The sequence below is a fragment of the Rissa tridactyla genome, chromosome 13 (assembly GCF_028500815.1).
Source record: "Rissa tridactyla isolate bRisTri1 chromosome 13, bRisTri1.patW.cur.20221130, whole genome shotgun sequence".
NCBI classification, from domain to species: Eukaryota; Metazoa; Chordata; class Aves; order Charadriiformes; family Laridae; genus Rissa; species Rissa tridactyla.
In genome coordinates, this window is record NC_071478.1 from 11,209,775 (window position 1) to 11,227,522 (window position 17,748).

The 17,748-nt window shown below is 40.0% G+C and overlaps 1 protein-coding gene and 1 long non-coding RNA gene across 7 annotated transcripts in view; one reads left to right on the forward strand and one right to left on the reverse strand.

Annotated features, from left to right (window-relative positions):
• On the forward strand, window positions 1–4,750 carry LOC128917047 (uncharacterized). 3 transcript variants are annotated; one of them, XR_008469153.1, is made up of 3 exons: window positions 1–67; window positions 310–1,003; window positions 4,622–4,750. It is a non-coding gene; the product is annotated as an uncharacterized LOC128917047 (long non-coding RNA). The 3 variants fall into 3 exon arrangements; XR_008469154.1 differs by having other exon boundaries at window positions 38–775; window positions 879–1,003; XR_008469152.1 differs by having other exon boundaries at window positions 38–532; window positions 879–1,003.
• The window catches only part of CRKL (CRK like proto-oncogene, adaptor protein), an 18,662-nt gene continuing 4,891 nt past the window's right edge, over window positions 3,978–17,748 (reverse strand). Inside the window, exons 3-4 of one of the 4 annotated variants that reach the window (XR_008469151.1) lie at window positions 8,275–8,862; window positions 3,978–7,206 (exon numbers count right to left, since the gene is read on the reverse strand). Coding sequence is in view for 3 of the 4 variants with exons in the window: in XM_054219572.1 (XP_054075547.1) it covers window positions 8,728–8,862 (135 nt within the window). In the remaining variant the exon portion in view is untranslated. Of the gene's footprint in view, window positions 8,863–17,748 lie in introns of all 4 variants that reach the window. The other 3 variants (XM_054219573.1, XM_054219574.1, XM_054219572.1) reach the window with 3 other exon arrangements.

Consider the following 17,748-nt stretch of genomic DNA (forward strand, 5'->3'; position numbering starts at 1 on the left):
ATGACTACAGAGCCCATGGAGCATTTAGCGGCAGGGAGGGGTGTTAAATCAGCCTGTCCTTCTCCAGGTACGTCGTCTCCTCCCTCTGCTCCCCTCCGTTTTCCATAGCTGTTTCGATGCCGTGCTGCCGCTGGGCTGTGGGACTGCAATGTGCAGCTGAAATCAGGGCACTGCAGCGAGGGAGGCATGAGCCCTGCACGTCTGGCGGATGGAAGTCCTACATCTTCACTGCCCTGTCAAGGACTGTGCACGCTTTCTGTTCCTGGGCTGCTCTCCCATGTGTCTTTATTTTTGTCTATTTAAATTTAGGCCAGCGTTGATACCACAAACACCGCTGTGGAGGTCTGTGGGCTACCATTGCTCTACAGCACAAACCCTTGCTAGAAACCCGGGCTGGAGAGCTATTTCTGTCCTATCGCCTACCGCTGCCTCGATCAGATGGTCTCTAGTGATGGTGACAGTGGGTCACTCAGCCCCATACAGGCAGGAGCTGCTACTGAGTACTGGAAGTAACCTTTCTGTTGCTACTGGGGTATGTTCTATAGTTTGGGATGGTTTCAGCCAGAGGTTTCCAATAGTGCTGGTGTCCTACCTGCGGGTCAGACCTGTGTTAGCCCATTCAGCAGAATCCCAGACTGGAGCCAGTTTTAGCCTTTCTCTTTCAGACTCTCCACGATGTGTCCCATGTCCAGGCCAAGATGCTATTTCTTGCAGGAAAATTATCTTTGGTTTAGATCTAATTCTCCAAGGTGCTGAGTAGCCACAGCTATTCCAGGTAGTCGGGGGCAGCGGGAGGTATTAGATTCTTGAGGGATATGACTCTTTTGTACATCAAGACGACCGAGTCTGATGAATTACACCTCCTTTGTGCCTCGCAGTGTGTGAGGCTGGATGCTCAGCAGGAACCCAGCCCAGCGCTGCGTGTGTGTCGGTCGTCGCTGCAGACTTGGAGCCAGAGCACCAGCTGCGATACCTGGAAAGAGAAAAGCTGTTTCTCTTCAAGGTCAGTGGATTAATGATATCACTGGTCACAAGACGAGGGCAGAAAAGAGACAGTCCAAGATTACAGAAATGGATTCAGCGTGTGGAAGTCCCCAGTGAGATTCCCCTGAACTACCTCATAATCCAGATCAAGTTAGTAAAGTAACATAAAATACTTTAAAAAAACATGGGGTTAGAGTCTAGAAATACACAGTGCCACTACTTTACAGTAATGAAAAATGGGCAGGCTTGATTTTTATGTTTTTAATGACAAGTTAAGGATAGTGGCTGCGCTCTAAGACCTGTCTGGGTTTGTCACTTCTGTCAGGAGCATCCCTGGGGATTTCGCTGCCTGGCTTGGCTGCCGAGCGCTGGTGGGCTGAACAGGAGCAGAGTGCCAAGAGTTTCAAACCAGCTCCTGTTGTTCGCTTATGTCAGTCCCTTCTGTCTTTTCAAAATAGCATACTCTCCTCTGACTCACCGCTCCCCCCGAATCGGCCAAATCTCGGGTGCAGGCAGCCTGGGGAAGGCAAAGCAGCACGTCCAGCGCTGCTCTTCTGCCCCCGCCGCCCTCTGTGTGAGAGCTATTCTTGCCCCAGGCTCTGGAGAGGATTCATTAGATGGCGCAGATGGGGAAACATGGTACAGTGGAGGGGTCTTAACAGTCCCCGGGATCCATCCTTTCTCTTGCGCTTTGGTGCTTAATTTGTAGATCAAATGCAAGATTACAAGTGGAGGATTTCTCAGCGCTGACTTTCAGCTGCCCTTGTTGGACCAGCCAGGACATACAACGCAGGAGCTGGTTCCCTACGGATACCCCAGATTTAGCTCTGATCCCGATTGTCTGGTGCGCCAGCGGCGGGTTAGACTAATAACTCGTGCAGGGAGGGTTCTGGTTACAAAATGCCTGGAATGAAGCGAGCAGGTGCTGGGAAGGTTATCTGAGGAGAGCGCTGCGTTGATTCCCTGTTGCCTCTCGTTCCCCCTTCCCTGCTCAGATGCAGCGTGGATGGCGTCTTCCGCAGGTGAGGCTGTGTCTCGCACATGAGAGGCTGCTGGGTTCCCCAGCGAGCCGCCATCACCACACTGATCAGGGTCAGTAGCTCCGCTTTTAGCTCCGGAAGTTTGTGCCAGTCCGGACCAGGAGCCCCTGCGAAGCGGAGATGGGTCCGAGTCGCAGTGATGGGTGCCATGGAGGGTGCTGCAGCTGGAGTAATGTACAATTATCAGTGCAACTTTGGCTGTAGACAAGCTCTTAGGGCTCAAATTTCGGAGCAGGAGGCTCACTTTGGGCCAGCTGTGATGGGTTCTTGCCCTGCTGCCTGCCTGTCCCTCTCGGACTCGCAGTCCTGCTGCAGGAGGGCTCAGCTGTTTGCACAGGCACCGCCAGAGTTTGCAGCTCAGGGTATTAAGGTAAGCTGAAATGGGAACTGCTTTACCTTACCATGCTGAGCTGAGCTGTGTGACTTGTGGTTCAACAGCTGCTACGGGAACAGCTGCTCTGCCCTCTAAAAAAAGGCAGAGGGGACAGCATAAGGGACAGAAACCACTACAGCAGCTCCAAGGTGAGCCATCTCTGCTGGTGAATACAAGCCTGAAGAGCTTTCCTATGTGCAGAGTCCACACTGTTGTAAATTATGTAAAAAATTACAAGGAAATGTGTTCTTTTGCTGTGGCAGCATTTTAGTTGAGTGTACTTAGGCGTTTCCTACTGGTGTAAGCTCGAACAGGCATACCTCTGGTTGAATCTAAAGGGGTGTTTATTATTGCACTGGATTAGAAATAAAACCTTTAATTTAAATGCGGGTGACAAACTGGTAAGCCCAGCTCATCCCAGCTGGCTTGCACCTAAAAATTAAGGCTTAGGCTGGCTGGTGTTGGACTGGCCTAACTAAACTAGTTCAAATTTAAATTAGCGAGAGCCTGTACGCAGGTAAGGCAGAAATAAAGCAGCTTGAGTTACTGCTTGTTTTTCGTTGCCTTTGACTTTTTGCTGAGTGAACTTGGCTGTTGTGGGAGCTTTAGGTAGCTGCTGAGCTGGGCACCCCTGCTACAAAACCCGGGTCCTGACTGCAGCCAGGGGAGAGCCGTGCCAGCCCCGGGAGAAGTTGAGTGTTAAGAGCCGTGATCCCCAGCTGGAAAATTAACCTGGGAGGTTGGCGCTGGGGGCAGACAACACAGAATCAGCTACGGGAGGGCAGGAAGCAGCCTGCATTTTAAAACGCAGGGACAAATCACAGTTCCTTGCAGCCACCTTGGACTATGGAATTTGTCCTTTCCAATAATTGGAATGTGCCACAGTAAAGCAACCCAGCAACCCCCTCCTAGGTCAAGTGGTAGAAAGGAGTTATTTCTAAACAAGGGAATGTAGATTTTTTGGCCTTATATCAATACAAAGTGGTGCAGATTTATACTTGGTGGCACGTCATGCATTTTGAGGCACACAAAATGTTCTTCTGTACAGAAGACAAGTATTTTAGACTTCCCCCAGCCCCTGTCTGTGAAATCACTTCATCTCCCACTCACCGCCTAATGGAAGCGCGTGTAAATGCTGCAGTTTTGTGTGAGAGAAGCCTGGATGGTGGCAGGACATCTCACGCAGCCACGGTTGGTGGCCCAGCCGTGGGTGTGCAGCACCTCCGTTCATTTGCATTGTACATGTCTTGCCACAGAGAGGAACAGTGCTGCTGCTGCTGTCAGGGTTGTCATTTAGTTTGTAGGAAGCAGACGGCTGGTGGAGCAGGGGACGCTTGGTTTTGCTGGGTAAATAGTAAAGCAAGAGCTACTGAAGATGTCATGAGAAGCAGCTGCAGCAAGGGGCGAGTACTTCCAGCTTTTGGTAGAAAGCTAAAGGCACACAAGGTAGTTTCAAAAGCGATTATCAAGGCTGCTGCATGCACCTTACCTTTCTTGCTTGTGTATCCGAAATACTACTGTTTTTCTCTGAAAAGTAACTTCCCAAGTGTGAATATTTGATGATAAGACACTATGCAGAGTTGGCTATGAATGTTTATTAACATCACATGGAAATGTGTACTCCAGAGAAGACAAACACCAGGCTGTGAACATACCTACAGAGTCCAGGGGAACAACGCAAGCTTTTTTTTTTTTAGACGACTTTGCAGCAGTTGAGTGTCCGATGTTCCTCTTAAGTTTTTCTCCTACACAAGATAATCTCAAGTTTCAACACGTTGTTAATGATTTAACTGAATGATCCCAAATATTAAACAACCCTTAAGTTCTAGTTAGTGCTGCTCTTGATCGGGATTGACTGTAAAAAGGCAAAAGACAACCTCCTGTTTTTGACTTGCAAAAGTAGATATTTGACATATTACGCTGACACCTTTCACCAGTGGGTAGAATATCAGCCATTCCACTCTCCAGTACCTGCACAGGTTACGCCTTATTTACTCAAACAGTAACAAGCTAAATTCAAACCATACACATAAACCAGTCATTCTTACAAGCACAGTCATGGGTATCACAGTAAAATAAGGTCACGGTTTCTACAGAGACCTTTAAAGGCCTTGGCAAAAGAGCAGCGTTAAATACAGTGACAGGAAGAGCACTGACGTGCCGGGTGTGAGGGTGGAGGAGACAGTGATAATCTGGCTATAACCAGAGATGCATCTTTTTTCAGGTGAACCTGCAGAGCACAGCAGTGTAGTCTGAGAAGAGGCACGAGGAGGGAGCAGGAGAGGATCATTCAGCCTGGCAACAGCCTTTTCTCCTGCTTAATTCTTCCTTTGATTCTGGAAAGCTTCGGTTGGCACTCTCATTCACCCACAAAACAGGGCATCATAATGACAGAGTAAGGACTTAAATAATCTGCTAATATCATGACAGTTTTAAGACTAAAGACAAATAATACTGTAAGTTGAGGCAAGTTTTATTTAGACTGTACAAACAGGGCACCGGGGGGGAAAAAAAATAAAAAAATCAGTGGCTTGATGTTGGGACCAGTTCTATGAAATAAGTGGAGTAAGAAATTAAAAAGGCACTAATCTTAAGAAAGAACACTCCATATATTCTAAGAATATAATTCATTTAATACTGTTAATCTTATAGCACAAAAAATAAAACCAAGCTATGATCCCCAAAATAAACTTTAAATGCTTACACTCAATATTATTGCCTGAAGATCATGGTCTTTAAATTACATATTGTGTTTTAAAGTTTACACAGTGAAGACTGTCTCAAATACAAGGCCACCTTTCCCACTGCAGTAATTGGATCCTTGTCCCAAAACACACTTTCATTTAACGCAAGTAAACAAAAAATGACAACTATACAAGAATGCTTTCACTGGTCCCAAAAGGCAGTCTTTTAGGCAGGTCTCACTTTCAAATGCAGGTATTGAGGAAAATGCTTGAAAACTTGACTAGAAAACAAAGGCAGCCCTCTCGTTCCCAGGATGTTAATACAATATAAAAAATATTTTACAGGCACATGAAATGGCACAAAGAATGCTGTTTTTCCCTTTACAAAAATAATGCTCGGGCTCTTCAGAGCCCCAACGCAAACAGGATATTCCCTTTTGTTTATTCTTTCCCAATTTGTAAACAATCCTGAATTAAATTAGCGCTTATCCAGTGATGGACACTGATTAAAACAGTTTTCATTTAAACTTTCAGACTGGTCAGAGGCTTCAATGTCTATATACACATGTACACAACAGGAGGAAGTCGAACAGTAAGCCTTTCATGATAGTTAACTATTGTGGCACCGGGTAATTACACCAGCTCCTAGTTCAAAGGCATGGACAACTTTAATGGTGCATAGATTGAAGCCATCGCTTGTAGGCTCCCATGCTTCATATTAAGTATACCTTACATGCCCAAGGAACATTTACACTGACAGGTTATCACTCAAATTTAAGAGGCTTCATAAAGCAACAGACGGCACACATGTAAGCAAGCAACAAGCGATTGAGAATCCAGAGTCCTTCGAGAGAAACAGAAACTGATCAAAGGCAGTCTTTATAGGAAAATACTTGTCTCGTAGTAAAATAGCAAAGACATATTTTGCAGCAAGGTTACAATCAGCTTAGGCTGGTCAGTATGCTACATTTAAACCACATTTAACATACCTGAACCACACCGCTGCTACTCAGAAAAACGCTGTTCGTCCATGGCCCAAAACCAGGTTCACAGAAATTTAAGAATTCTTGTCTTTCTTTGCATCAGATGCCACTACACACAAATTTTGCATAGTTTTGAAGGTAAAATATTTTGCTTTCCTGCAGTATCAGAACATAATTAAACCTAAAACAATGCTTGTGTTCAAAGTGTATACCTTATTCAATAAGGGGATCAGTCAAGATGTTTATTTCAGTGAAAAAAAAAAAAAAAATCAAGGTCAAAAGCTGTGCTCAAGATCTCAAATCTCACAGTATTTATTTACCATGCAAAGGAAGAATTCTACAATCAGTCTTCTGAAGAGCTGCCTGTAACTATGTCAGGTCTGAAATCAGATTTCTCTGCAGCAGACTGAGTTTAGTGCAGTTTCTGTATTCAAAAGATGACTTTCAGTAGTACAATCTATGTAGTAAACGTACAGGTATAGTTGGGACACAGGAAAAACATGACCTTCTTTAGTTAAGAGAGCTGCATAGCTTTTCTCTGCAAGACAAAAATGTCAATGCCTATTGTCAAGAATTACTCTTACAGCACCAAACACTTCAGTCAATGCTACTCTACTTCACAGTTAATTTGGTAGTAAAATGCTCTACAAGAACGTCTAGACTGTCAGCCACTTGATCAATACTACAGAAAATAGCTAACAGATGAACAGAGAGACTTCTTTAAAAACCCCGGCATTTTTAATGTCTCATTGCAAATGCCATTTTTTGCATTTCTTCAGTGCCTTCCAATTAAGGATCTCATGGCACTTTCACATGAGCTAAGAACAACGTGCTTTTATTAGGATCAAGCAACACAAATCAACAAGAAAACATGCTGGAACTTAAGACAACAACTTTTATATAATTTGACATTTATAAGAACTGGTGAGATTCTGCGGGTGTCTGAAGTTTCTCATTTTGCTACAACGGACAGCCTTCAAAAGTTGAAAAATGGGGGCTGCTGTTTTCCTGTCAGCTTCCACACCAGACATTTTTCTTCAACCAGGCCGTCTGAAAAGGGAGGTTGTGTAGTTGTAGTCTTTGCAGACGTGTATTCTGTTAATTCAGTGTTCCATTATTTTTAAAAGAGCATTCCAGTTCACCTACAAAACACATTTAAAGAAGGCAGCAGAGGATACCACTGTACCTAAGCTTTCATATCCTGTACACAGGCTAAGGACTTAACCTGCATGGCTTGAATTGTATTTATTTAGCTCTAGCCATATAGTTCCCTACTGTAAGTACAATTACAGCAGTATAGCTTATGTACAGAAAAAGGGAAAGAAGCTATACTGATAATAGACACCTTTGTGGCCTCCTCCAGCCTGGGCATTAATTTATCACATGGGGAACCCAGGCAGCTGACCCCAATTAACCATTTTCTAGAGGGTGCTGGGAGGGGGAGGGATCTGGGACATACATAAACCAGAGCCAACTCATTTGGAAAGGTAAAAAAAAAAAAAAAAAAAAGATGGCAGCATGCAGAGGCCTTAGGATTCAAGCAAGGAAAAAGAGGGAGAGGAAAAAAAAAAGGATGAAAGCAGCACTGGAAAAGAAGCAGAGCAATGTGGAGACACCCTAGAAAAAAGGTACTGTGTTTGAAAAGAAGCTTTCAACAAGCTGGGGCTGGCATAGCTAGGAAACTTTGGAGAGGTAAGGGAGCCTGCAGAGAAATGGGTATAAAAGGTGTATGTTTAAATAGGAGGATTTTACCAGTACTTATCAAGTTCTTCTGTCCCACTCCTTTCCTACCTCTTCACACGATGGCAACCTGATCAGTCTGTCTACCAAGTAACAGCTTGGTGACAAGGACTTCTATACTACAAAACTACAGTTTCAACACTGCAGAAGAGCTGTATGTAGACCAGGCCAAAGTGTTTCCCTTTAAAGCTCACTTTCTACAGTTAGTGCTTGCAAAAATCAACTGAAATGCGTTAAGTATGTCAAAACCAGGTTACAAGTATCAACCCCTCCTAAGTTTCCTTATAAATAAATGTCTTGGCTTCAATGCAGCTCAATCAATGGTTATTTGCATTTAACACACACCATTTCAGGAAGGTCAACAACAAGCTTAAGAGTTAACAGAAAAGAGTAGCTTCTAATACAACTGCTTAGAATACATAAGCTTCAATTATTGTCTTTTAAAGAGACCATCATTTTAAATGTACTACCTTAGGACAGGTTCTCTTAAAACTAAGTCTTCTTCAGTCCTAAAATTGCATTTTTATTGTTGCTTTTTGTTGGACAGTAATGCACAAGTTGCATGTTTGATCTAAGATTAGGGCTCTTCCTACTGAGCAAGCCAGAAAAAGTCCATGGGAGTCTCAACAGGAAAGGTTTTCTTCCCATACTTCTCTGCTATATACTGGTTCAGTCTTCTCCAGCTTAAGGCCCAATAGAGTTTTAAAAGTGAAACTAAATTCTGGATGACGCAACTATGGTATGAAGGTCAGGCAGTGACTTCAGTTGAATGTATTCCAAATGTATATTAAAAGAACCATCAAACTGCAGCAAGCTGGAAAATGGGCAATGCTAGCAATGTGCCATTAAGTCATCATCCCACCTCAAACAATGCTAATGATAGCCAGGAAAATGAAGCAGCAGTGTAAATTGGGCAGAGGGAATCATTCGTTCTCATCTGGGTTTTGAGGGTCAAATATTTTGACATGTGTGAATGGGAAGAGCCCTTTTCGACCATTGACTTCTCCTTCCCACTGACCGTTTATATTCATCCTTGTAACCTTCACAATATCTCCAACCTGCATAGTTTAAAAAAAAAAAAATCAGAAAAAAGTTATCAAACATGGGAATTTCACTTTTGATACAAATCAAATGAAGAGGAACAACAAATACAAGCCCATCATAGAGGAAAAAAGCCCCACCTTCTTCTTGACTTAAGGTTCAATTGAAAAGTTACTTTTACTTAACTAAAATACCAACATTTTACTGCTAAACATGATAATGTTGTCTGCAGTCTTTTTCAGACTCTTAACTAAATGTATATTTACATATTCAGACAAATTGCTGAACTACACCTTTTCCTGGAGGAAATCTTACAACTTAATGCAAAAATATATATTTAGCTTAGATATAAATTAACATCACTAAGCTACCATCTGTAATGAGATGCAACATCCATTCAAAAGAGCACAGTACTCATACTGGTTTTAGCATCAGCTGGCTTATTTCAAAGGAATTCTGATTTTTCAAAGAGAGATTCCTATGGCAAAGAGACCATTACTTGAAGTCCTAGTTCTGACTATCGCTATCGCAATCTAAGAAGCTTCTGTAGTTTCTAAAATAATGGTACGCTTCCAAAGCAGGCAAAAGCAATCTTGAACTTTTTTTTTTTAGGTATTAGATGCACAGATTCTAGCTTTATTTGTTGTTTTTACCTCTACTTCCTGCCAAAGAATTTGAAACGGGAACAAAGACATGAGCTAAACTATGATCAAGCAAGAAACATCAGCCCAAATGATGATAAGTTATACACTTATCACTGTTCAATACCTGTATTTAATTAGTATTAGCAAAATACCCAATGTGACGAGTAGCATTTAAGACTGACTAAACAGTCATTTCTCCCTTAAATTCTTCAGAATAACTGAACATGTGGTCTGTTGCAGCAGATCTCTAACTTTACACCTCCCTTCCTGTTTACTTCATTTACTCTATGTGGTAACTACAGTAAATATTAGAAAAGTGACATTAGCAGCTAATAACTAATTTCACAAAAAGTAGAACCAGCCTATGACCAATGGCAAACAGTTAGTAAGTTTCTTCCCTAAACTAGGTCCCAAGCTCTTTGTAGTTGAGTCCCAACTTACCAAGCCACTTCTGTGAAATCCAAAGGTAACTAGCTTTGATCTTCTTATTTGAGGAAAACCCTAGATTTTAGTCCTGATACAGTATGTGTAACAATTTGTCTACGTTATTTAAATAGTATTAAAATTTAGAACTGATGCAGATAGTTTAAGAACCTTGGCCAAGGGCCTTAGATTAAAACTTTTCAGGTAAGACATGTATATTTTTCCTTTAAAGAAAGAAACCCCGAGTTTACAAAATAGTGTGCCTGTCCTAGATGATTTGAAGCCCGTTTAAACCAGTTACCATTACTCCAATAAATATTTTTGAAGATAATTCAGAAGCAAGAATCCTTAAGTGAAGTTTAAGATACTGTAATAAACTCATTGGCAGTCGCTCAGTGTTATATCTCTTAAAATAAAATTTCTCAAACTTCGAAATTCTTTTCAGAGATTTAGGCTTTAGGTTGTATATTAGAATGAAATTAGATGTTTAAGCAAAATGTGTTGCTTCCCCCACCTCAAATTTGAGACTGTCACGCTTGGAACAATTGTAATCTTGTGCTTTTGAGAGAGGAGAAAACCCTCTGAACTCCCATAAGCTCTTGGGATATAACCGAGACTGTATTACTTTCTTAAGTGGACATCTTTAATTATGCTGTTCCTAAACTCAAACACAAAGCCAGCATATACTATTAAGTAGTTATGCACTGCCCATGATTGTTAGCACATACATAGAGCATTAATTTGACGGGTTTTCATCTCTTCACAGACTACTACAGCATGCTTTAATTGCTTATTTGCTAAAAAGCACAATTTCTCAGACTTTTCACTGAATAGAAAGGCTAGAGAAAGCTTTAAATAGTAACAAGATGACCTAAACAGGAACCTAACAAATGTCTCTTTAGGAAAAGGCTGATAACATCTATAAATACTCAGTGTTACATTGCTAGATTTAAATAACCCTTGAAGACAGATCCAAGTTCTGTTTTAGACCCAAATTCAAGATGACGCAACCAACATCAACAACAGTTAAAACCTAACAAGAAGCTGCATTTGCACCACACCTTAAAACCAATCGACTCTCAAACACTTTACTCTTATTCATGGAAGAAAAAAATAATAATCTGTACTACACTGGATCAAAAACATAGACTTGCATTTTCTGAGAGTCTGACAATTTACTTTTGCTCACGTGCAGTAGAGATCAATCCATTATTCATTCTGAAGCTCTAGAAAAAGATATCCTTCAATTTGACTCCGAAGATCTCTACAATATGAATAGGTTTGCAAGTCTTGCTTCAGCTGAGTGAAAAAAAATATTTACAATATAAGTCTATTGCATTGCAACAAACTTCCATGTAGATCAACAACCTAAAATGTTCTTTAGACTGCTGGGTGGGCAAAATTGCTACAAATCAGTATCTGCCATTAAAGAGTGCTAGCTGACAAAAGCTACTCAAAAAATACTCCCATATGCCAAGAACCACTAGAATAGTAAATTGATTTGTAATAATTGTATTTTTCTTGAGTGTTGTTTTTTTTGTTTGGTTGTTTTTTTTAATGAAAGCTTCTGAACATCCACTTCTGCAGTTCCCCTGAAAAGATTAAATGAAACAGAATTTTGAAAAAAGATTTTTGGAGAAGGAACCAATAGATAGTCATGATAGAATAATTCATGGATCTTATGTTAAAGACCTCCATTTTGACAATGTCTAGAAGAATCTGGTTAAGTAGTCCCTCTGTATTTTTCCCCAAAGTACTAACTAAAAGCAATATTTGGTAAATGCATCTATAATGTGGTCAGCTGAGGTGTGATCTCCCACTAAAATTATTTAACACACTTTTTTTTTTTTTTTTAAGAGAACATTTTAAGCCAGTCAGAAGGACTGTCTTATGATTAGGCACAGGACAGAGTCAGGAGATCTGGTTCTATTCTCATCTCTGCCACAAACTTCCTGTATGACTCCGGACAGCTCATGGCCCTTATCTATAAATTAGGATAACGCTTCCTTAGTCTCAGCATCTCTCAGATAAGTTAATTCACTTGTAAAGCATGCCAGCATTGCTGGATGGAAGTATCAACTGCTGAAGTGAGTAATACTTCTGAAATGCAGCCATTTGGTTCCACCCAAATGATAAAAATCAAAATGTATTTTAGGTAGCATCCTTTCATTATGTCCCTGTTACAGCATGAATTCAAAGCCCTGGGGAAACACAAGCTGTGGAACATGCCAGTCAGAAGGGTTACTTCATTCACTCTACTCTCCCATACCTGTCTTCCATTTGAAGCTGATTCATACACTGCAAAAGGTTTCCTGCATGCCATTTTAGTCACACAGTCAACCAATTCAACATGTTTTACAGATATTCCAATAATTATATATTAATAGTTCTACGGTTGATAGAGTTCTGTAATATAAGTTTAAGGAAATAAAAATGCATTAAAACTCTAAATTGTCATTTTAGCCCACTGGGTCAATAGCTGTAGAAAACATACTGCGCTCTGGAACTTATGGGATGCCGAATTTCAGTCATTATCCTAATTAGTGTCACAACTTACCTTCTTTGGTAACGCTAGCACTAGTACCAAAAATGAAACAACTGTTCAAACCAGCTGCCTGTTCTGAAGAAGAATAAATAAGGCTCAACTCTAAGAAATTACCTGATATCCCATTGTCCCCAAAAGTTATAAAGCTGAGCTACACAAAAGAGGCAGAGTTCAGTTGCACTGCAAACAGGACAAAGTGACACTGAAGTATCCAGTAGCTTTAGGTACTGAAAGATTCAAGAAACCAACAGGCTGAAAGCACAGCTTAATTCCTTCATTTCTGATGTTGTTGCTCAGAATAATGGTTGATGTCCAAACCAGAGAATCAAGTAGTTCAGTGAAAAGACCTTCAACTATTCTTGAGACATGAAAGCATGTCAGAGGGCAGCAGAGAATGTTGAAGTCCTAGATGCAATTAATCTAGCTTAGCCTAGGAACAGAGTAAAGCAGTAGAAGTTTGCATTTCAAATATAGCTAGGACAATTGCCAGAGCTGGGGTTGCAGCACTACAGATAAAGTGCTGCTTTTCATTAAATGATGGTAGCCTGTCTCCATCTGATTAAGCATGCTGTCCTGATTGTACAGAATTTGGGGCTCAAAACTCCCATAGAGTTCTTGAGCCACAATGAACCTCACTGCAGTACAGGATCTCCTCTAGGTGATCCACGTCACTTTCAGTTTCATCTGAAAGCAAACTCCGCAAATAGTTCTGAGGGTAAATGTATATTAAATTGTGAGGCACTCAGCACTATCATGATGGGAACCATCAACAACTTCGACTGGAAAAGGAAGCTACGAAGATTAAGATTGCACACAAAATCTCTGAAATAATTGGGAGTTGTATTTTCAAAGGTAGCATACTGAAAAGTTGGTGCATGTTAGCACAGACACAGGAATCCTACTGCCAATGTCACTTTCAGTTCGATAGTTATCAGAACTAAAGCTCCCTGATTGACACGTCACAAATACAGGCTCAATATTTTGCTTAAAATCTAGATCTTGTGTCTTGGATGCATTTTAATGCTTAAAGCAGCAATACTAAGTTTCTTTGGCTTAAGAAAAGCACAATGCTTGCTGTCTAGTGAAAGAAGTAGCCTAATTTCCTAATTAAGAAAGTTCTATTACTAGCACATTTTGGCCTACTTGTCTCAACTTTCCTTTGAAGAGGAGAAAAGTTAACTGTAACCTAATTGTAACGAGCTCAAGAGAAATACTTCAAGTCAGTTATACAATTATGGTCAATGGGTATTTATTTCACCAAAACATTTCAGTGACAGGTTAACTCTGTCAGAGCAAACATTCATGTATATGTCTAATATATCATGAACAGATAAACTACTTAATACTATAATGCTGGCACAGAGGTAGAAAAAGCCATCATTAGTATAAAAGATTTGCTATGTAAGTGAAGCTTTTGTTTTAAAAAAATAAATCTTCAGATTCCATAACATTGTCATGTTAAGGTCTGGAGATGAACTCTAGGACTACTACAGCCTTCAAAATGGTCTATGATGCTTGCTACAGCATTTGCAATATATTTAAGGACGATTTGTAAATACATGGCAGACATAAGTCTAGTGGCTGCTGATGGTCCCATTTTCTGATTCCTTACACCACTTCATTCCATTTTATAAGTGAATTTAGAATTTGTTGTTCATGTCCTGAATCAACCTTCAAACAGTTGACTAATTTTTAAGGAAGTTATCCACCAACAGTTTATCTACTGCCTATGCTGGACATAAAGAACTTTGTTGTATAGAAGTTAGCAATCAATCTACTACTTTGGATCCAAACCAGAAGTACCCAACTACCAAGAGATAAGCTCCTTTAAAGTAAAACATACCAGGATTTAGCCTGCTGGGCACTGCCTAGTTGTCACGTGCTGGTTAGAGCATGCCAGTTTAAAACAAGGCCTCATTAGCATATTATTGCTGGCTATAAAACTACAGGTTATTAAATGCTGAGAAATTTTAAGGTAGACTTTGCTGCTCTTTATCATAGTAACAGTGCCAAAGAATCTCTGCTCTTACAGAATTCATCACCTTCTTAAAGTTCTATCCTGTATAACCTTTGAACACAGAATTGCCCTCCTAGTTTTCCCAAAGAAAAGCAGGACTGAAGAACAGCAGTACAAAACCCTGTCGTGTAGAGTTCTAGTCCCAGTAAATACAGGAGACTGTATCCCTGTCCTTCATATTCCTTCCTCTAGAGCACCAGAAAGGAAGGAAATGCTTCTTGGCTAAAAGCACAAAAGTAAAGAAACAGATCTGGGTCGTTGGGTTTTTTGTTGTTTCTTTTTTTTTTGGTATGTGTGTGTGGGGGGTTTGGTTGGTTGTTGGTTTTTGTTTTTTTTTAATGCAGTACCCATGAAAATACTACACACGTTAGTAGTAAAGTTAGTTGTAATGAGGAACTGCAGACTTCAATAATTTCTTTAAAAACATTAAATCTGAACTGCCAAGGTAACTAACTCAACTAACACCACTGTACATAAATCTTAGAAATACATATAATTTATCATAGACTTTACTAATTGACAGTAGTGGTGCAGGGAGATGCTCAAAGTTATATTTATACCAACTGTATGCTTTGAGATAGTAGCTATACTAAAAAATTTTATTTTAGCCTACAAACAGATTACTATTCCATTTTTTATTTTAGAGAATAAAAGTAGAGCATATAATGCAGTACGACCAAGTCAACATTTAGACGCTAGTCACTTCAATACTACCAATAAGAATGCTAAATAATTTTAGCCCAGGCAAGGTCCAAATTGTAATAAATGCCACATTAACTAGTATCCTTACAGGAACAACACTGTAGTTGCCCTTAAAGTGTCACACTTCAAATACTATTTAAAAGTTAAAACACTCCATCGTTATCTAACCAAACAGATCTTGTTTCAGATTTTCAGTATTCACCTGTTTCACAAATTACATTTTTAATGTGAGAAATGTAAAAAAAATACCTTCCTTACAAAACAAACTTACCTGTAATGGGCTACGAATCTTTATCTTTCCTTAAAGAAAACTTCTGACAGCTTATGTAAACAATAGCATGACACAGAAAAACTAGACTTGCAAGCAGAGAGCTTGTCCCATTTTCAAGCTGAACCCAGGAGAATGACATCCCTCCACTTAAAAGGAAGTCAAGCAGATTACTACGCAATAGCTTTATTTACTCCAGATGGTGTTCTCTTCCTTTTAAGTACTGTCTCTGAGCTGACCACACAAAGCTAGAGCCAGCAAACAGATATTTTGGTCTATATTGTTTTATCACTTTAAATGAGATTACACAGTAATTATACTAAGAAGGTGTTCTACTGGTACAAGCTGAACTGTGATTTAGAGTACACCTATACTAAGGTGGAGTACTGTCAAATACTATTATTCTGCAAGAGCACCATTAACTTTCTTCCCCAAAATATTCCCATAACCTGTTCTTTTTCTACCACTAGCTAATTTCAGCGCTCTTACAAAATAGAAGCTTCAAACGGTCCACATCATTTAGTGAGATGTAGAGCCCTGACAAGGTTGGGATTAAATACCTCATCAGGGCCCAGCAGGTGTTACGCAATCTGAAGGAAGATCATGAAAAAAATTTCAATTTTTTTCTTTGAGTAGTACATGTGACAAAAAAAATATTGCTATAATGATGTTGATAAAGCTCCCTATGCATGGATAGATATGGAGAAGCTGTAAACACTGATTTAAATGAAAATGTAGATCAGTTCCCAGAATTCTGTTTCTGAAGCCTCTTGAGAAGCCACAATCTGGCTCAGGTGCACTTGCAAAGAAAACAGACTACATCAGAAGACAAAATACGCCAGTGGTGGGAGACACAAAGACATGAGGCAATAAGTGATTAGAACTCAGTGGAAGAGTCTCTCAAACAAAGCTTCTGCAATTTGAAGCTCCAGAACAATTCAAACCTACATGTTAGTCACAGAATTAATCCTACAGGTACACTAGACTAGGTAAAATACAAGATTAATTAGGCCACTAAAGAGCAAGTCAGAAAAATCTGTTTGTGAGGGCCATCCTTCCAAGTGGTTCTGCTACCCTGCAGCAAAGCAAGTTCCCTGAAGTAATTCCATGACACATTGATAACATAACAAAATCAATCGCTTGCCTTGCTTTGTTTTCAGAAGCATCAGTAGTTTTGGCAGGAATCTTCTGTACAGTGCAGCTGGCAGTGAATTTACACTTTGCTCTATGATAATTTTCACATGCTGGTCACAAATAACAAGCTGCTAGATTTCATAAGATTCAAGAAAAATCCAGTGATACATATTTAACTTTTAACCCCGTAAGAATAATCACCTGTAGAGGTTTTACAAATACAGGAGGAAAAACACTTGGGGCAACTATTATGAATAACTGGAAGTCACAAATATAACCTTTCAAATTTCAGTCAGCAGTATCAGCTATAGGTAACAGCTTTAGCTTGCAAAGTAACTGAGCAAAAACAACAGGAAAAGTTCAAAAATATTTTTAAAACCACTGTTATTTTACTTGCTAAAATGCTGTTGCTTCCTTTGCTTGTTTCCTTGCATTTGCTCCTTGAAGTATTGTAGCATGCTCAAATTTCATCTTTGAGACTGGCACTTTTTGCAGGTGAGATGTTTTTGAACTATGGGTTAACTAAAATAAAAAATGCTTTGGCAAGCACAAGAACTTATTAAAGGTTCAACTCAAGTTTAGAGACTACACAACAGCCTTTCATTTAACCTGTTGCCCCCAGTTTAGATCTTAAGATTTCTCAAAATCCACTTCTGAAAACCAAAGTTAAAGGGACTTGAGTACTTCTGATGTATTTGTGCCCAGATTTCAGCACCAGATACTGAAGTGCATCTCATAGTACAGTTGAGGATCAGAAAGACCATGTTTATCAGCAATCCTTGCCTTTCTCTGAAGGATGCTACTGCCAGTTCTCAACCTGGAATACTGCAATGATTAATGAAACGTCTTTCCTTCACCAAGATTAAGTGGAGAAGCAAAGTCATCCTCTCACTAGCACTTACTTCCAGAGCAGGATGTATACACTCCACTACCCTTGTAACATACTTGTAATGTTGAACAGGCAAGAAGAGAAGGTAAATACAGGTCCTGAAGTAACTTGGTCACTTTTCTTAAAGGAAGTGGTATAGATGAAGCAATTTGTGTAGATCTTTCTTCAGAATGTAACCTAATTTCTTTGCAGTCCCTTGATATAGATAAGCAGACTCCACATGAAGTCATCCACAACAACTTTGCCACTAACAATTTTCAGTTTCTTATTTTACAAAACAA